The sequence below is a fragment of the Rousettus aegyptiacus genome, unplaced genomic scaffold (genome assembly GCF_014176215.1).
Source record: "Rousettus aegyptiacus isolate mRouAeg1 unplaced genomic scaffold, mRouAeg1.p scaffold_m13_p_4, whole genome shotgun sequence".
NCBI lineage: Eukaryota > Metazoa > Chordata > Mammalia > Chiroptera > Pteropodidae > Rousettus > Rousettus aegyptiacus.
In genome coordinates this window covers 46,159,343-46,181,465 of record NW_023416307.1, presented here as the reverse complement: position 1 = coordinate 46,181,465, position 22,123 = coordinate 46,159,343, and the positions used below count along the sequence as shown (strand labels likewise).

The 22,123-nt window shown below is 32.1% G+C and overlaps 1 protein-coding gene across 1 annotated transcript; it reads left to right on the top strand.

Annotated features, from left to right (window-relative positions):
• Positions 1-7,745: 7,745 nt before the first annotated feature.
• Positions 7,746-18,405, top strand: UTS2B (urotensin 2B). Its single transcript, XM_016136247.2, is given in 6 exon segments — positions 7,746-7,848; positions 11,734-11,775; positions 11,778-11,828; positions 12,398-12,435; positions 13,549-13,642; positions 18,380-18,405. Coding segments are annotated over 6 exon segments (354 nt in total).
• Positions 18,406-22,123: the final 3,718 nt, after the last annotated feature.

Genomic DNA, 22,123 nt, shown 5'->3' with positions numbered 1-22,123 from the left:
AAGGAAATTATAAAAGAAACTAAGAAAGAATGACTAGCAAAATGGGAGAAAACCAGGGAGTTTTTTAGTGAGAAGGATGTGGTCAACCAAGGTAATTTTGCAAAGAGATCCAGAACAATGAGGACTGGAAAGTGTTCACTGGGTTTAGCAGCAATGAGATTACTGGAAAGGACTGTTTTAGTGGAGTTGAAAGGGCAAGGTGAAAGCAAATAGATTGAAGTAAATGTGTAAGAACGAACTAGAGGCGAGGAATTATTTCAGGAAATTTGACATTGATGGAATGGAAAAACTAGGGATGTAGATGGAAGACTTCGTGAGTATTCTTATAAAAATGATTTGTTGTTTGTTTTAAGATAAGAGAGATAATGTTTGTATAAATGACAGTGGCACATGGAGGCCTGATTCTTGATAAAATGATATATCATATTTACAACTTCCATCGCCATGGTAGCTGAAGAAAGAAAATGAGTTTAGAGATTTTTATCATAACCAGGAGCTCCTGTTGGCCAAGGAATCTGTGTTTAAAACTGAGGCCCAAACCTTTTTCTAGATAGTTTATTCCTCTGGTCTCAATTCTAAAACTCTGGCTGATTGCTGTTTACATCTTTAGTCTTAGAGAATCTTTTTTCTCATATGGACACTGTTAATTTAGTTTTAGATCTTCTAATAGACCTGGATTTTGTATCCATTTTTTCCTTTCTTCCTGTTCGCATAGACTATATTTAAGATGATTTCTTGCTCAGTGGCTTCACCTTATTTACAGTTCTAAAGGATGCTTTGCTTTGTATCATGTGCTATAAGTGAAAAACCACATATTTGATTCTTGAGTTGAAGTCCCCAGTTTGGACCAAAATTAAAGCCCACACTTACTTCTACTTAAAAAACTTCAATTACAAAATTTTTATTCTGTAATTAAATTCTCAACTATTATCAAAAATGCCATTTGAAAACAGACTAAACTCTCACATTACAGTGTGTTTGTTCATGGAAATTCTTCCTGCCATGCCCATCCACTAGAGTAAAGCTCTTTCTAGATGTTAATTCTTGTTGGTGTTCAATATTTGATCTGTATATTATTATTACTATTACTCTACCCTGGATTCTGCCAGAGAAGCCTGTATACCTCATGGCTCTTCTAAATAAGATGTGACAAAATATCTCAGTGTCTTTATTCTACGTTTAAAACTATAAGCAATTAAATTCCAGAGGATGGGGACATTACTGCTAACCTCACAGAAATAAAAAAGCTTGTAAAAGAATACTATGAACAACTATATACCTACAATTAGATAACTTAGATGAACTAGACAAGTTCCTAGAAAGAAACAAACCACCAAAATCAAACCAAGAGGTGGAATAGGTGTATAACAAGTAAAAAAATTGAGTTGTGTTTAAAAAAATTCCCATAAAGAAAAGTCTAGGACGAGATGACTTTCACTATTGACTTCTACCAAATCTTTAAAAAAAAAGAATAAATACTAGCTCTTCAGAAATTCTTCCCCCCCCCCAAAAAAAGAGGAATAAATGCTTTCCAATTCATTCTATGAGGCCAGTGGTAGCTTGATACCAAAACTAGACAATGCCATAATAAGAAAACTACAGAACATTATTCCTTATAAATTTAGATGCAAAAATCCTCAACAAAATACTAACAAATTGAATCTAGTAATATATACAAAAGGTCATACACCATGACCAAGTGGAGTTTATGCCAGAAATACAAGGTTTGCTTGACATACACTGTATTAGCAGAATAAAGGACAAAACCAAATTATCATTTCAATAGATGAGAAAAAGCATTTGACAAAATTTAACAGTCTTAATAATAAAAAGTCTCAATAAACCAGGAATTGAGGGAATTTCCTCAATTCGTTAAAGGGCATCTAATATTATACCTAAAGATGAAAAGTTGAAAGCTTTCTCTCTAATATCAGGAACAAGACAAGCAGATCTCCTCTCACTATTTCTATTTAACATTGTACTGGAAATTATAGCCAGAATAATTATGCAGAGAAAAAAGAAGAGTCACCCAGATTAGAAAGAAAAGAGTAGAATTCTATTTTTTTTATAACATATAGAAAATTCTAAGGAATCTGCATTCCAAAAAAATTTGTTAGAGCTAATAAATGAGTTCAGTGAGGTTGCAAGATGCAAGATTAATATATAAAAATCAGTTGTATTTTTATATATTAACAATAAATGATGCAAAATTAAATTAAGAAAACAATTTCATTTGTTTGGTATATAAAAGAGTAAATTGAACAAAATTAGTGTAATAGTTGATCACCGAAAACTACAAAATAGCTTTAGAAGAAATTTAATATCTAAATCATTAGAAAGTCATCCTGTGTTCATGAGTTAGAAGACAATATTTTTAAGATGGCAATATTACCCAAATTGATCTACCAATTCAATGTAACTTTGATCAAAATCTCAGTTTTTCTTTTTAATAGAAATTAGCAAGCCGATCCGAAAATTTTAAGGAAATGCAACAGATCCAGAAAAACTGAAACAATCTTGAGAGAGAAGGACAAAGATGAAAGTCTCATACTTCCCGATTTCAAAGCTCACTGCAAAGTTACATTAATCAAAAGTATGGTATTGGTATAGGATAGACAAATTGATTAATGGAACAGAATTGAGAATCCAGAAATAAAACCAAATATTTGTGATCAATTGATTTACACAAGATTCTGAGACCATCCAAAGGGGGAAAGTATTTTGTCTTTTCAACAAATGGTACTAAGACAACTAAATATAAACATGTAAAAAAAAAAAGGTTAGGCTTCTACTTTATACCACATACAAAACTTAATGCAAAATGGATCAAGGCCTACATTTTAGATCTAAAACTCTAAAAGAAAACACAGGCATAAATTTTGTAATTTTGGGTTCTGCAATAGTTTCTTAGATGCAATTACTAAAAACATAAAAACAACAAAAAAGGAAAGCTTCTGTTCTTCAAGAAAATGAGAAGACAATCCATAAAATATGAAAAAACATTTGTGAATTATATATATGATGAGAGTAATGTTAAGAATATAAAGAACTATGAAACAATAAAAAGACAACCCAATTTTTAAAATTTTAAGGTATTTGAATAAATATTTCTACTTTATTTTGACAAAGTATTTTATTTTAAATGAAAAAAAAATTTTGTATTGGCTTATCAGAATGCCAGAGCCTATATTTTTGCCTGCTTCCTTTTACCTGCTACTTTCATTCACTCATTTAACTGTATATTGAGAATTCTATCGAAAATTAACAGGATCAAAAAGAGGTCAAAGTGAAATTGTTCAATTTTTCTGCTTACTGGAAAAAAAGGCCCAACCATTTAACAAAGTCAGGAAGTAATTATTCAAATGTGTTTGAGTCACCATATTCACCCTGGTTAGCTGTGCCTTTCCTGTCACTCATGATAAGAAATAGTTAAGATGTAAGTGAATCTTCGAGCTATCTGTACATCATAATGTAACTTGATATTGTCTTCATTGACAAAATTAAAATGTGATTTTTATTCTGTAATTGAAATACAGACTAAGTAATCAAAAGGTTTGCTCTTGCAAATGGAAAATTAAAATGTTTGTTGTAAGTTTCCTTTATAATTGGAGTATTTGTTATTGAAAGAGGCAATCATTTTCCGTTTTTGTGATTCCCCAGTTGTGGGCAAGATATAACTTGGGATAAGAGTGCAGCTCTGCAGCTTGGTAGATCTAAGTTTCACTTTTGGCTCCACAAACCTCTTCCTCTGCTTTAAAAAGTGAACATTATAATAATTTTATAACTGTAAGCTACACTTGTGAAATTAGCAAAATACTGTATATGAAGTGCTTAGAATAGGCCCTGGCATGGGGTGATTGCACGATAGATGGCAACAATAATCTTACTATATATTATTACTGTGTATACCAAGGGCTTTAGAAACAAATATTCTAACTTCATTTATCTGTTGAATACAGTTAACGCTGAAAATTTGTTTTTACTTGAACAGTTAATCCGGTTACACACTTATGAGAGGACTTTAGTAAAATATTTTATTAAGGGAGAGAGATACAAGATTTAATAAAAGGTCTTTGTACACTTTTTTCAACATAGATGAGAATGGTCATAGTTAAAGAACTTATTTTTCAACATTTTCAACATTTGCAACTAGAATGTGAAAGAAAAAAAGATTCAGGAAATTGCATCAGATTTCCTGAAACAAAGTTCATGGAACAAAAGTCAGACACATCTTTTCGTTTAGAAATGAGTTATCAGTACCCAACCTTATCAGAGAAGGCAGTTAAATTCTTTTGCCTCCTTTAAGAAGGCAAACCACATGAGAACTGGGGTTCCTTATCCTGGTTAACAACAAAATTTTTTTAAAACCCAAGTAATTTTATTTATATTTAAAAACAAAGAACCATGAGCTTTATTGTTTTTAAAAGTTTTTAAATCTCAGAGTGGGCACCAAAAAAAAATTTTTTTAATATTGCCTCATATTTACCTTTCCCATTTCATTGGGCGATTTATTCTCAGGTCTTCATTTTGGATTATTAGGTTTATCAATATATTATGTCTTATTTTTACTTTTTAACATTTAACTTGTAATTATACTGTTTTCATAATATTTGTGTATTCTTTGCCATGAAGTAGTACTGATTTATCATTTTTCATATATAATTTTTGTGAAAAATAAATGAAATTTTGGAAAAATAGAGTTGTAAAAGCTAATCTATATAATTTCTTAAATAAATAATAATAGCATCAAAGGGTATTTGGATGACCAAATATTTGGAAACACTATGTTATGATTCACTTTTAGAATCAAGTTTCAAGGCATTGTTTATTCTTAAATTTTTAGGCTCAAGGAAAAACAGACACTTAAAAAGTTGCAATTATTCTTTCCACTCAATTAGCTTTATAACTAAATATCAATTTTAAGAACATTATCTCATTTTGCCATTAAATTACTGGCAAGTTTGGTTATTATTTATTCAAATATCAAATGTGTTTATATTTATTTTTCCTTCCAATCACTCTGATACTTGAAAGTAGGAACAGAAATGACCACGACAATAACTGCTCTCAAAGTATTTACTATTTGGTAGTGGAGGCAGAAGGCAGACATACAAACATATAGCCATAATGAAAAAAAAAAAAGAATGGATTTTGAGCTATGATAGATATATAAGCAAAGTCATGTGACAGTCCAACGCAGGTTAAGAAAAATAGTTATAAGTGAAACTGGAGAGGTGCAGACGGGGAATTTTCAAGGCTAAAAGAGCTGGTGGCATTTGATCAGAGGCTTGAGGAATGAGTAGGTAAAATTGTGATAGAATAAAGAAGTCCAGATACACAGAAACATGCCAGCAAATTTCTGCAGTGAAGAAAATGTAAGATATGTTCAAGAATTAACACCAAAAAACTAACAATCTGTTTTAAAAATGGGCAAAGGACATGAACAGATATGTGTCCAAAGAGGATGTATGGATGGGCAATAGATACATGAAAAGGTGCTCAACATCACTAATCATCAGGGAAATGCAAATGAAAATCACAATAAGCTATCACCTTATACCTGTCAGAATAGCTATCATCAATAAATCAAATGAGTGTTGGCAAAGATGTGGAGAAAAGGGAAAGCTTGTGCACTGTTGTAGGATTATAAATTGGTGCAGTCACTATGGAAAAGTGTGAAGGTTCATCAAAAAATTAAAAATAGAACTACCATATGTCCAAGTAATTTCAGTTTTGAGTATTTACCTGAAGCAATTCTAAACACTAATTTGAAAAGATATATGCACTCCTATGTTCATTGAAGTATTATTTGTGACAGCCATGATATGGAAGCAAACTAAATGTCCATCGATAAGCAAATAGATAAAGAAGAGGTGGCACATATATACAATGGAATATTACTTAGCCGTAAAAGGAAATGAAATAGTGCCATTTGTGACAACGTAGATGGACCTAGAGTGTATTATACTAAGTGAAAAAAGTCAGTCAGAGAACAACAAATACCATATTGTTTCATTTATATGTGAAATCCAAAAAACAAATTAAGCAAACGAATTAAACAGAAACAAACTCATAGGTAAAAGAGAACAGATTGATGGTTGCCAAAAGGGAGGAAGGAATGGGTGAAAAAGATGAAGGGATTAAGAAGTACAAATTGGCAGTTATAAAATTAGTCAAGGAGATGTAAAGCACAGCATAGTGAATATAGTCAGAAGTATTGCAATAACTTTGTATGATGCCAAGTGGGCACTAGGTTTATTGGGATGACCACGGCGTAAGTTACATAAATGTCCAATCACTATGTTGTATACCTGAAACTAATATAAATTGTATGTCAACTGTAATTGAAAATTGAAAAATAAATTAACTAAAAAAAAAAAAGCCTAATATGGCTGGAACACAAAGACATGGAGTCAAAAATGAACCTGTGAAGGAAAAACAAGCCCGAATATCAAACTAAGTAGTTTAGATTTTATTCGGGGAACTTATTAAAGCAATGGGTTAGTGAAAAGTTTGATCATTGCAACTCTATAACATCACATGCTGCAGTTTATGCACTTGGAATTGAGTCAGTTTTAGAGCTAATTCCTCCAAAGTCTCTTGGGAGAAGTAAATGCCAAGGCCAGAGGTCATTATCTCATCTTCAGAGCCACTCTTTCCATTTAGAAAAAAAAAGTAAAGCTCGCTGCCAGCGTTCATTTAACATCATGTGTAGGAATGCAACGTTTTCTAGGATTTAATATTTTCGGTGATGGAACTACTAAAAACAGAATGCTATAAATAGAATGTCATTTGTTTCCAAAGACTATCTTTTATTAGTGTGATATGAAAATAACAGTAAAAACGAGATATTTCATGGCAAACTTAGGGGGTCAGTTTAGGACTGTAATTTGTGAGTTATTTCAGGGTAAATGCTGCAGTCACGAGTGCTGTGGGCTAGTATTCTCCAGGCAAATGGGAAATAGGTTAGATTAAAATTGGAGATACACTGAAAAACCTCAACTCAAAAAAGACAGCCATCACAATTAAAACCAGTATTAAAGAGAGTAATTGCCTGGACATTTGCCAACTTTGAACTAATTAGATTTAGCCTTAATTTTTAAAAGTGCTGGTTGCAGCAAAATGAAAACATCCTTCTTCCATATAGTGAGACATTAATGTTTCCATTATCATTCATTTCACATTTGAGTTCTTCCCAACTCAAATCTGTTTAGCTGGTTTAAAAGGAATTGATGGTTGCAAATAACTTTGCTGTCAGGAAGACCTCCATCTGGCTCTAAATTAGTTAAATGAAAGGTATTAGTCCCACTTTCACCTGTCTTGCATGCTCTCAGCCTTAGTATTAACAGGTTTGAGGGTAATTATTCCTGGAATCAGAAAATTAAAAAACAAATTATGAATATCTAATCAAAAGATTCTACATTCTTAGATTTTGCTTTATGCTTGTGTATGTGTCTGAGTACATGAGCATGCATAGGAATGCCTGCTTTTAGTGAAACAAGCGAGTATGAGATACATCAATTGGGCTCTTCCTGTCATTAACTGTAGCAAACCTGCCACTTCAAGTGATAAATCACGTTGACAGGATGCATTACATTTTATAAGTTTTTTCTTTGTTCAGATCATTTGTAGTTGAAGCACATTTGCCATCATTTAAAAGTGAGCTCTGCAGCATTCCTCAGCCATTGAGACATTTCTCTTGACCTGGAGAGTCAATTTCTCTGATAGCACAGAAAATTTTTACCATGAACAAGAGCCTCTCAACCACTCTTTGCTTTGGACTTATAACTTTGTTATCTGTAATGATCTTTTTAGAATCAGTGCATGGACGGCCATATCTTATCCAAGGTATGTACATATGAATCTAAAATCCTATGGGTGAATAAATTAATCCTTATCTTCCCGTTTGCATCATTTTGATTTTTCTGCCATTACTGCAATAATATTTTAAGACATTAATATAATTTAATCATCAAACATCCCTTTAGTAATTGCTGTTTCAAACTAAATGTGATCTGTGATGCTGGTCTTCTCAAATAAATTAATTCCAACCAATATTATACTAAATTAATTTCAACTATGCTTTATTTTTTTCTAATCAGGGGCACCTCTTCCCTATCTTTGGTCATGAAATAGACCAAATGTATAAATAGTAATAAAATCCATCTCACATTCTCTGTATATTTCAAAAGTACATCTTGGGGAAAGGAAAATAAGATTTTCGTCCAATGAGATTGTTAGTAATTTACTTATGAAAAAAGAGTGACCCATAGAAGAACACATCAAGATAGAAGCTTATGTTTGAAGAAATTTGAGGGTAATAATGCATGGGGATATCTACCTAGTACTTTCAGAAGGATGATGCTGATGCTAATACCCACATTATGCATTGACTGTATCTATCAGATTTCTAACATATTTAGGGATTTATGTTAAATGAAGAAATTTAATCTATGACTCTAGAAAATATCTGCTGTAAAAGCTGGAGAAAATAAATTTCTCCTCTTGTAATATTATAACTTCTATTTATCTTTCCTTAAAATTTGCAGTGCTTTCTGTAGTGAATATAACTCTTGATCTGAGAATCGAGGGAGCTAGATTTAGTGCTACTTTATTAGGCAAACAATTTAACCTCATTGAACTTTTATATATTTCTCAATGCTATAAAAATAGTAACTCAAAATAGTGCGCTCTAATATTCCCTCTAGCTTGAAATTCTAGGGTGATCTATCATTTAACTGACCTCCTAGTCAGGAAGAGAAAGTTATCATTTACTTCCGTCTTATGTATGAGAACCAAGGCAGAATGTAATATTGTTTACATGATGCTGGGTTGCAAAAGGGATCTGGTTTCTCCTTTTTGGATCTAATTCAAGTTTACTAAATCATGTTGCTTTGAATATGGTTTTAAAAGTCAATGAAAATTAGAGCAGTTCTTTTGGCAGTGAAAATAAAATTAGATAAACCCTTGTCATTTATTTACAGGGATTTTCTCATTAAAAAACAAATAGCCTGAAAGATCTAAATATAAGCCTGGGGATCAAAGATTTTGAGTTTTATCTAGAGCACTCACATTTTGCTTTTGACCAGTCAAAATTATTGTACTTGGTAGGCCTTTGTTGCTCTTCCTATAAGATGATGAGATTTTTCAATGCTCTTAACACTGTAAATATATAAAGAAAAATGTGGCCATGTTAATGGTACCTGTAATTTCTGATTTCATGTGTATATGAAATACAGAAAAATCCACCTCTGATCCCGGCATATCACCCAGTGATATACACGTTATCACCGGCAGTATTTAGAGCGGTTTCTCTCTGGTATCCCTTTGATCTCAGTTTCATTGTATGTAGATGGGGAATATCAAATTATCAGTAAGGTTATTTTCTGTTCGAAATTGTCTACGATTGTTGTGAGCCTATCTCCATGTATGCATTTTCCAAAGAAACCAAATATTTGACTTACTTTAGTCTTTTAACACACTTTTTTAAAAAATATAAATTTGTCTACTGACCAACCGCAAAGTTGGGGTAGCTATCCTTCTTTGTCTGTGTTAGACAATATCTAAGACAAATGGCACAATCTGCCAGCTTTCATTTGACGAGGCCATGAAAAAAGCACACTCCAATGGCTAAACTTGAAAATGGGCAAACTGCCTATCACAAAAGGTAAAAGGCCAAATATTTTGACCAAGATAACTATGAAAATTTTACTTTTTGGTATATTATTGTTTGAAGGGGTAGGACTAGGTTTCTTTCTGGCAAAATTTCTTGTATATATCCAATAAAAAGCTTCCACTTAAATGGCAAGCAAGGAGACAACCAAGTCTTTGAAGACTGATTATCTCAAGTAGTAATGAATCAGTATTTTCTGTATTTGCATTTCCAAAAGCAATCACTCTCTGATTTCTGAGTAACTTTGCCATCCTTATTTTAAAGGTGCATCTGATGCAGTATTTTTTTATTCATACATTTCCTTTATCAATATTAATTTTTAGTTCAAAGATAAAACCATGTTAAAGGTAATGTGTTTTTTTCTTTCAAAGCTGTATGTTTAAAACTAAAAATGAAAACAAGAAAATAACTGTTTTTCCATTATTTTTCTTAGCCAATGTATCATACTTAACTTTTCTTCAGAGATTCCTATAAAAGATGGTTGTCTTAAAACATAGTGACAAGAATTCTGAGGATGGTAATATAGCTGTAATTATTGGAAATGAAAATGGTAAAGAAAGGCAAATATATTAATTTGCTTTTTTGAAAAATGTTTTAGTTAAATATGCAGAGAAATGGACTATGAATTAAGTAAATAAATGCTTTAAATCTACTCTTTCCTCGTTACCTTCCTTCTAGTCTTTCAATTCTCTAAATTTAGGGCACTGAATCTTTCTCTTATCGAAGTTCTTTGCCTGAAACAGTCATAATCACTTGGCTATAAACTATACCTTATTTTTTTTAATTAAAACATTATAAAGATTATAATTTAAAATATTAATGTACAACTATAAAAAATTACATTATTGTATAATCATATCTTTCTCTTAAACTAAACTGCCTGAGGGTATTTGTATCATAGACTTTAAGCAAAGGTTCCATTGATATTCTGCTAACATCGTAATTACTCAACAGAAAAAAAAATGCATAGAATTTCACAGATAATTTATATGTCTGTGAACTAAAGGAAATTGAACAACTGAGCAACAATTAAGTGTGTTTGGTCAATGCAGAAAAATTCTGTTACTTGTCCAAGTCACCTGTATTCTCTGTCAGCAATTCTTTCATTCCTTTAATTAGCCACTTAATTGTTTAAGTTCATCAATTGACATTTTGTAGACACAAGGAAAAACAAATGTTTTAAAGAAAGAATCTAGTCAAATTATGAGCCATTACTTTAGCTGAAACCACAATATTCTCACTCTTAAACTTTGAACTCCTTAATCTAGCTTCTGCTCACATTGAATCAGTTGGTACAAGGTGATAAAGAGAGAGAAAAATGATTCTATAAAATTATATGATAAAGGTTTGATTTTTTCCAGGCCACCTCACAAAAATTCATTTTGTTTGTAATAAACTAATTATTATATCAATTGCATTATTTGTTAATAGATATCTTGTTGACTACTCATGTTTTAAACTCTATAGCCCTGACTTCTACTCCAAAATAAAAAGGTTTAGGAATGAATGGGCTGTGAGGTAAACTGACCAAGATGGAAAGATATCAATATGGGAAAAGCAGACATCCCATACTTCTTCCACAAGGTTTTCTTAAATGGTTTAAAGGCCATACCCTGAACATAAAATGACTCATATTTAAATGTATATATCAAATGAAATCTCAAAATAAAATTATTAACTTTTTTCTTTTAAAAACTTTTAATTTATATTTTTTCTGTTAAATGCAGTAGTAGAAAATTTAAAAAACACAGATGAAAAAGAAAAAAGTAAAACTTACCTGTAATAATCACAGGTAAACGTAAAATGTTAAACTTTCCAGACATCATATTCTTTGTTTCAGCCTCTCTCTCTTTCACAAACAAAATTCCTCTTTGAGTATTCACATGCATTCAGTGATTTTTAAAACGGGCCTTCTCTTTGGATTATACACTTATCTTTACACTCCTTTTATTGGTGAATATACACATTGATAATTACCTGTAAAAACTATTTATTTAGAAACATTTTTAGTAACATAGATTGAGAGTAGAGGTTTTATTACACTAGGGTCATCAATACAGGAAATGAATTGTTTCCAGATAAAGAAGATACAAAACACAAGGAACTCTTGCTCTACTGAATAAAAATTTTGATTTTCAAAGACTGTTCAACATTGGTGAATTAAAAATAAAATCAAACTTTATTTATGAAAAAATAATAAAATCTATTCTATTTTCTGACTTGCTTTTTTCTAAATGTTAATTTATATTAAATAAAATAATAACTGCTCCATTTTATGCTGCATTGAAAGCTTAAATGTTTTCCTTGTTTCATATTCACACTAAAAGCAATACTTATTAAAAATATTAATATCTTATTTTCTTCAATTAGAGGGTCCTAATGGGATCAGTAACCATCCAGTTACAAAATAGTTATCTTTACTCATATTTTTCTCTCATCTATATAACTTCTCACTGGTAAAATGATCATTTTCTTTTACTAAATGCTGCAAGAATATTACTAAATGCTTGAAATCTGTTCATAGTTTTCCACTAGAAATTTCACAAATTAACCACATTATAGGCATTGAAAAAACATGCGGGGCTTTATATTAGGAGGTGTGGGTGATTTCAAAACATATGAAAAAGACCTTTGTCTTCCACATAAGATCTTAATTATGTGATCTGATGTGAATTAAATATTGCGTGCAATGTACTTTTTTCACATGACAAATGTATCTTGCAGATATAGAACTGGCTAATAAATTGGAAGAACTTAACCAGGTGAGTATGTGAAATACTTATATATTCAATTTTAATAATTATTATAAGGCAATTACTTTTAATGTAATTTTTTAAATTATTAATACTATAATATAAAATTTATAGCTGAAGTGATCATGGGACAAAATGTCTAGAAATATGAATTCTAGGCCTAGCTCTCCAATTACCTAACTGTGAGACTATGGCCAAATCAAAATTTTCTGTACCTAAATATCCTTTTATGTAAAATAGAAGGCTACAACTAGATTGTTGGTTTTCAAAAGAAATACTTTTTCCCAAACAAAGTTTTATATGGTCGCAGTAAATGAAGCATAAAAACGAAGCTGTTCAGCTTGAAGCAGCTGATGTGGGGGCCTAACAGTGCTGCCTTCTTGACCTGCTTTTGGCCTCCTGACAGGGAGCCCCTTATCAACAGGATTCCCACACTCCTTGACAGTCTAAGAAGAAAGTTTGAAAAATATTGTATTAGGTGATTTCTAAACTCTTTCAAATACAACTGCATGAAAATTCATTAATCTACAAACTGTGTGGCAATTTGGAGGAAAGAATTGCCCATCAGTCTCTCCTGAGCTGCTAGGCCAAGGACACATGCAGTAACCCTGGCTGGGCTCTCCTTTGGTATGGTTAGGTCTTCAGGCCTTAGGCAATCAGAGAGTTTAACGAAAATTAACATGGGCTGAATTCCGGATATAAACTCTAGGGCCTCAAAAATTTTCTCCTTTCACATTAGAAAGGACAAATACTTCAGGAAATTAAAATATGTGCATAACTCTTCGGAGTTCCTTGAAGAGAACTGCTCAGTATAGGTGACATAAAATCAAGTCCAGCTATACAAACTATGTTTATAGGCTCCCCGTTAATTAACACCCAGAGTAGACTTTCCCTCTAACCCTGTTTCTTCCGATTTCCTATTGAGTCATGTACCTTTCACAGCCAGTCTATAAATATACATTTCCTTTTTTCTCTAATTCTTTTTGTTTATTTTATTATTTTTTTTCCTTTTCCATTCGATTTTTCTCTTCCACCTTTTCTTGCTTTATTCTTCCTCTTCTTCAACAGAAAACAGAGTATTGTTGCTAAAGACTAATAATTATCGTATCTGATTTTTAACAGCTGGAAAAGCTAAGAGAGCAGCTCACGAAGGCAAGGTATGCTGAGATGTCCTATACTATAGGTGGTCTATCCTCTTCTCATTCTAATAAGAGAGGTATGTTTTCATTTTGAAGTTTAAAATTGACTTCTAAAATATTATTTTTGTAATTACTTATGAGAGGAGAGATATTAACTTGACATTTCTTAATCTCATTGAGGTGATCAAGATCAAGGCTTATATTTTTAGAAAAAAGTCAAATGAAAGTGTTCCCTTATAAATGAGTCGGAGCTTTGTCCTATTCATAACAGAGGGTAGCAAAGACTCATATTCCAAGTTAAGGTGAAATAAACCCTTACTGTTTAAAATTGTGGCCTACCCTTGCTATTTTGGCTGAAACACTGGAACTAGGAGGATTATCAATGGAAATCATCAAGTTTTTAGCCAATTCAGAATTTTAGAGCATCTTCATTGAAACAAGAACCCTCATTGCTATAACGCTTGGTCCAAAGTTTCATTCGTACCATTTAATTTCAGAAAGACATCTTTTGGATGTTTTTCCATAACACTTCCTGAGAAATTCTTGTTTCTTGCAGGAATAGTTCTTATATTTGAAAAAAAATTGTGTTTCTTTATCATGTAATGAAGTGAGATTCCCTAAGGCATTTTTAATTTTTACTTGTCCTTCTCTCAGATTTGTCTTCAACATCTGTAAAAATCAATTTTACAGTGTTACTAAGAGAAAAGAGGATGAGCTGCTGTTATTTAAACAGCATATACCAGATATTTTACATTTACATATCTCAAAATATTATAATTAAGCACATGGATTCTAGAGCTAAACTAGACTGCCTAGATTCAAATCTTAACTTTGACATGTCCCAGCTATGCGACCTTGTGCAATTATCTACTTTCACGTACTTCATTTTCTTTGCCCCCAAATTTAAATGATAATAATAATCCTTATGAGATGCTGGGAGAATTTGGTTAGTTATACATGAAAGACATTTAGACTATTGTCCAGCATACAGTAAGTACTGTCCAAGCTTAATCTTTTTTAAAAAATAATTTTCATCATTATTACTATAATTATTATTTTATTCTCATTATAAAAACCGTAAGGCAGCTATTACTAGGTTTATTTTATAAATGAGAAAATTACATCTTAGAGAGATTAAAATATGCTGAAAATAACCTAGCTGTTAAGTGACTTAGCTGGTAAGCTTGAAGCAAAGTGTTAGAAAATGAGCTGGAAGGTGGAAGGGAAAGAACCTTCAGGATTTTTAAGGTTGTTAGCTTTTACTCGGTATTATATAGAAAATTATCGGAAAGTCATGAGCAAGTGAGTAGTATGAAGTAAGTTGTTATAGAATCATTCTTGATGTTTTGTGTAGCATATACTGAAAAAGAGGGACAATGATGGAAATACTGATACCCTTAGTGAGGCTACTTTAATAATTCGGATGATAAATGGTGGTAGCTTGGATTAGAGTGGCAGTAGTGAATTGATAAGTAGGAGTCTGATTCTGAATATATTTTCGAACAATAAAGTCAATAAAATGTTCTTTAGTATTACAGTGTAAAAAAGAAAGACAGGTTTTAAAAATGACTCCAAGATTTTTGAGCAACTAGGAAAAAAGGGCGATTCCTATTTATTGAACCAGGCGTAGCTAGAGGGGAAAAACTTTTAGTGGTAAAGAAAGGTTAAAATAAAGATTTGTTGGACCTTGCCATAGTCAGTGTATCCTAGGCTATGATGTGTTAACAACTTTAATCTGAATCTCAGAGGCCTAATATAATGAAGTCTAAATATAAATTTCAATGCATGTAGTACAACGCTTTTTTATTTTGTGGCTATATCATGTAAAAAAATTGCTATATCTTGCCTGCCCCCAAGATTGCCATGACAGAGGAGAGGGATGGAGTACACGTGCCAGTGTGTCAGTTCGCAATTGTCTCAGTTTACAAAAAAGTCATCACTCTGCTGAAGTCCATTGGCCAGATTAGTCACTTGGGCTGCCACCAAAAACATTGGCAGGATAGGCTGAAAGGCTAAATGTCAGAAAGTACACATCATACTTGGGGAGCACTCCCTCTACTACGGTTAATGCTTTGATCTTTTCTTAAACAGATAGACTCTACTCAAGCCATTCCCATTAGAGACAATCCCAAATTCTTTTCACTGACTGCATGCAGAACAAAGAACAAGCTCTCCAAAAGATACTGACTAGCTTTCATCACATACAACATGACTCCTTTTCATTCACAGACCTGTTAGATAAAAGGACCCGTTATTCATCCCACGCAAATCCAATAATTAGCAGAAGAACAGGGAAAGGATAATCACAATCAAATCTTCCTAATGTGAGCTACTCCCCAAAGCTGCAGGTGCTGGGTAGTTGCAAACAGAGATGGAAGAAATAGGGCAAACCTAATATATCTAACCGAATAAGTCTGGCAAGTGAAAACAAAGCCTTCGGTTAATAATCTTAATCATAAATGGAAAGAACAAGAGATACATAACATCTAGGATGCTGGCCTCCACAGTTGTGAAATTCCACTGGGAAAATATTGTAAAAATTTTCTACCTTGGGGATGGAGAAAATTTTTCGATTAGGGCTGATAGTGTCTAGAAGGAGTTTTTTGCCCATTGTATTGTTTCTGCCGGCTCCATCCTTTCTGAGATTTTTGCTTTTTTTCATTATTATTCCTGGACACATCTTATGTGCTACTTGGCTATTATTTCCTCCTTGAGGATTGCACTGTTTTCTTGTCTCAGCCTACTCTTGCAAATTTGGAGGCACAAGGTTTATTTTGTCTCGAAGTGTCAAAAACATTTTTATTAGAATTTTTTTTTTGGTGGGGGGGGAGAATGATGTAATTTCAAAAATTTAACAAGCATCTCAATTATTTACTATGCAAAAGAGTAAAAAAATTATTTATTTTTCATTCTCACCTCCAACTTAGTAGCAGTTACATTGAAGGTATCCAGAATATACCTTAAAGATTGCATACTGAATCTGATTTTTACCCTCAGTTCTTTATTCTGACTGATATTTACAGAGACTCTGTCACTTAGAGTCATTTCTAATCTCATTTTACAGTGTTTGTGACTAGAAGCAGTTAGCTCTTTCAGTACTTCAAGACCTTGTATTCCTGAATTCTATTCCCTTTGTATTTGTGTGCAAAGACACCATTTCCTTGCTAACCTCATCTAGTTCTTGCAATACCTTGCTAAATATATCCAACATCAACCTAAAACTACTGCCAATATTCTATTTTCTAATCTTTTCCCTATGTGTTAAAGAGAAACATGATCTCCATCAAAACTGTGGTACATGTCAGCTTTACCACATATTTTGCTACTTCATAAAATGGCTCTTCATTTTTCCAGACTGTCAATTTTCTGTCTGCCATTAACCAATTGCTGAGACTGTGCCACGATTTAGGTTATTCTTAGAACAGCACCTTATTTTGAATTACCGTGTTGTATTTTGCAATAAATTAGGCAAACCACAATGACAAAATAACCTTAAAATCTCAGTGATGTAACTTGCTTTAAATTTTATTTTGTGTTAACATGAAGCCTTATGTACATTAGTCATTTTTCTTCTCTTTGTGCCTACACATTTTGTCCTTGTAGCAGGATAGGAGACAAAGGGAGATAAGCACACTCTTAACTGCCCAAATTGGGTACATGATCTCAATCTGACTGAACAGGGTTGGGGAAGTACCTGTGAAAAGAAGAGAAGTACAAGGATTAGTTGAAGAGTCCTATCCCTACCACAGACATTTTGGGCTTGTTTTGCCATGTACAACAAAATCTTCCCAATAGAGATTTGAGTACACCATTGAACATATAAATTTGGAGTTTAGGGAAGCAACTCAAATTGGAAATATAAGTTTGACAGTTATCAGCAAATCAATATTGAGTGGTATTGTGACGAGACCATCTAGGGAATGACTAAAGGAGAAAACATTCTAGGCAAAGGCCCAGACAACTGCAAAATATGAGATTGGGCAGATGGGAGAGAATCTGCAAAGGAGGCTGAGTAGGAGCAGCTACCAAGGAAGATGGTGACAAAGTAAGGAGTGCCCCAGAAGTCAATTTAAAAAAATCTGGAAGAAGTAGTTCAACTGTATCTAAAGCTATGATAGGTCCTATACAATGAGAACTGAGACTTTCCACCTGAACATCAATGGAAAAGTTATTAATGGCTTTGACAAGAATTGTTTGGCAGACTTTCGCTTAAAGAGAACATGATAAAACAACAGGAACCACTGACAAAAGACAGCTTTTGAGAAGTTTTGTTCTAAAGGTTAGAAAGAATTGGGATATTAGAGTAATTAGAGCTATTTGTTTGTTTTTAAGAAAGGAGATAGTAAAACATATTTGTATGTAATAGGAACAAAGCAGATATTTGTGGTGATAAACATATGAATTAGATACTCAGATTAGATGACAAAAACAACCCACATTATATGTAGTGTGGTTTTTTTTGGCATAACCAGAAACTATATACCATGAATAACAATGTATGAAGATAAATGGACCCAATAGAACTAACTCTCTGTGATGATGTGAGCATTCTGAATTTGCGCTGCCCGTAATGGTAGTCACTAGCTACAGGTTACTACTGAGCACTTAAAATGTGGCAAGTATGATGGTGAAGAGAAATCTTCAAATTTTATTTAATTCTAATTAATTTAAAGATCCACATGAGGCTAATAAAAACTGCATCGAACATCCCTTTTACATAATTTTCTCTTACTCAGGCACGCATATTTTATTCAAATCTAATGTTTTATCAAGTATCCTCCTAATAAAGAATTTGTTTTTGTGTTCTTTTTTAGCTTGCTTTTGGAAATACTGTGTCTAAAGTTGTTCTTCTGGATGCAAAAAAAAGATAAGAACATTAGAAAAAGACATACATCTCTTTACTACTTAAAATTGCAGCTGTTTAAAGAATAAAGAAACTGTGAATAGTGACAAAACGGTTGTACCTTCAATGGCATGGGGCTATCAAAATGGCTTTGCAGAGCTAAAGTTGAGAGTGTTATATCTATTGTATGCTTTTCATAAATTCATTGTCTACATATAGTTTTGTCCAGTGATGACTATACTGTTAAGCTATCAGTTAAAATATTTTTAAAAGCATCTTGGAAAATTAGAGTAAACTATATTGTCTCAATTCATGTGGAAAACATGCACCATGTCCTTTCTCTTTTTATGGTTGTGCCAGTTATTCTCTTTTCTGTGAATCTGGACAATTATCACTGAGACCACCACAACCAAAGGAATTCATTATTAGGGAGCAGAAATGTATTATTGGACTCTGGAGAGAGCAGTACTGGATGTCTCGGAGATAGGTATTAAGAAAACTTTTTTTATAGAGCGATTCATCTTTGACTTCTTAATTCTCATCTCTGCCTCCTCCACAACATCAAAAACTATTTGAGACTCTCAGCATGTCTGTAAGAGACTAGATTCAGTATGCTAAAAAACAACAAACAAAACAAAACAAAACAAAAACTCATTGGCTTTTCCTTGATTTCTTTTTCCCAAATCTATATATCAGACTGCTCTTGCTTACATCTGAGCAAGCTTATTTAATCAGTTTAAGGCTGAGAATTAAACTTCAATTTTGTCTGCCACCTTTGTTGGCACAGAAACATTGTCAAAGTAACTTTATAATTAAGGAATATTAATGACTAGAATTACTGGACAGATGAGCCTACACACATGCCCTTACTTCATAATATGGTGAAAATACATTTTATTTACATAATATTAATTGTGTAGTGCTTGAAAATAAAACCATCTCATAAGATAAAATGAAAAATATTGCTTAAAATGAAAACAAAACAAAAACAAAAACAAAAAACGTAAAACAGACAAAGTTGAGTAATATGCCTGTAGTGCTATATATATATATAGATACTGTTTAGGAGCCACTCAACTATACATAAGGATCAGTTGCTAAATAATCCCTAAATGCTCTCATGTATTTATGCGAGCTGTAAACAAACATAATATCATAAAGAAAGACAAAAACATGTTTCATCATCTCGTGTTTATTAACTTTGGAGCTGTTGAACAATATTTAAACATTTTGAAACTTAAAGGTAAAGTTACTCAAAAAATCTTTTGACACTTTCTTTTAGAAAAATCCATTAATTTTATCTTTTAATAATTTGCTTTAAGGAAATCAATTCCCTAAAGCTATCTGTAGATTAAAGGTAGCATTTGTTAGACTTTTTGTAGTATGAGTAAATCTTAAGATAATGTTGTCATGAATTAACATCCTGTCATTAAAAAAATTGATTATGTATTTTATGCTAGAACCCAGAAATCCATATTCACAATTTGCTCTGTGAAACTTCACACAGGAAACAAAGAGGAAAAATAAGGTAATAATATTTCTTTGACATTAAATGAAAAGTCCCTTCAAGTCGATGACTTCTCAAGGAAAATTAGTAGAATTTAGTAATGTACAATACATTGAACAAATGAATGAGATGACTCGTCATATTCTTAACAAAAGTTCCATCTTAATTTTCTGCTATGTTAAAAGAATGCCTTATTTTAAACTACTATGCTACTGACTTATTTTCTATGCTGTGTAAAGTGGTAAAAATTAAAACGTGAAATAAAATACGAGAGGAGAAAACTTTTTTCTTTGTGGAAGTCTTATGTATATATTATATTATGTGAAAATGCATTACACACTAGAATAGAAAATAAATCAATATACTGTGACCTCTTTAATTAAATTGAATGATGTAAGCATATGAATTTAAAAAATAAAGAAGATAGGATATCAATTTGTTTAATCCAACTTAAATCTTTGCCATCAGAAATTTTTAGGCTGAGTAGGTTCGAATACCTTTTATCAAAGCATGAAGCAGCAGAACCCAGTTGGATTAGAAGTTTATGATTATTTAAATGGGAGAAACAGGAAAGAAAGTACTTTCAAGGAATGACACATGTTTATAATTCATCAGAAGGTTAGGGAATCGTGTGAAAGAAAAACTATAACTTCTTCTTAAATAATTCTTTTAAATAGTGAGTCCTGCAAGATATTTGCCCACATGCCACTACCAACTTTCTAATGTAAGTTTATGAAAAGCAGAACTGGTAAGCTTTCTCAAAATACACTTCTCTTTGCTACAACCTCACTATCATAATTAAAAGAATCATTCATTTACTGTTTTTTTTTTCTAAACTTGAAGATTTTCAGCAGTTGGAGAAATTTTCCCCAAACTAAGAAATTATATATAAAATCACTCTATATTCTAAGTACGTATGTTCATTTTATGTTTCTCTGAGTTTATTTTTTCTTTGGATTGTATATCTATTAATTTTTAGTTAAAATTAACAACTACACATTTCTCTCCTCTTTTTCTAATATGAATATACCATCTCATAACTCTCTTCATTTTTATGCTAAAATAAAATTTTACTAATCAGGCCAAACTTTTTTCTTATCACATATCAGATCTGTTTGACAATGATTACTGGGGTTTAAAGAAGTATTCCACAGGATTTATATACACTTCTACTAACTTATTTTAAATATCTGGTCTAAGAAATAAGTTATCTTTGTGTTTTGAAAGCATTTCCAATGCACAATGCTTAAATTACAGTAACATTACAGTTATTGCTAAAAACTGAGCTTTCCAGAATATCAAACCTTATGCTTTGATAGGTCAATTAAAATAATTTGAATCATTTCATTCTTTTTTTCCACCTACAGTACCGGGTCTTCCTAGGTAGTCTCCCATTCAAGTACTAACCAGGCCTGACCTTCCTTAGCTTCTGAGATCAGACAAGATTGGGTGTGTTCAGGGTGGCATGGCCATAGACCTAATTTGAATCATTTTAAATAAATCATTCTCAAACACATCATACTGTTTAATGCCTCATGAAACACAGTATATGAAACAGATTAAACAGTTTCATAGGTGAGTCAGTAACATCAACAAGATTGCTTATGGTACTATGCTAAAATTTATTGTGCCAAAATTGTGTGTATTTAACCAGCCCCAGACTGCTGTGGTGATCATGAGTCTTATGAGTCTTTGACTTCCCCATACTTTCATCTGTTACTTCTGTGTGTAGTTTTCATAATCAGCCATTGCTGCTCTTATAACCATCACTTATAATTTAGAGAAATGGAAAATTATTAGGGAACATCGGATAACCCAGCTTGAAAAATGAATAATAACCTTCATTTTCTAATTCTAAGTCAATACTCTCTTACCTGCGGGTATTTTCTCAGTTCTTTGGGAGAATAAAATTTACGGGCATAATTACTGTTGTTTTTACCTTGCTCGGAGATCTTTTTCTAGAACTGAGGCTGTGCTTAATTTAGTTGAAACTGAGTGAAATTTGAATATAATAAGAGAAGCCTAATTTCATACTTATTACCCAAGAGGCCCACAGACAAAGGGTAAGAGAGAAATGAAACGATTCAAGAGAAAATACACAACATTGTCTTTTCTTGTTCCCTAATAACGAGCAGATTGTACCTAGGTTTTACAGAAACAAATCAGTCTTCTGTTATTGTTCAACCACATAAATCTAAATGGTAAATG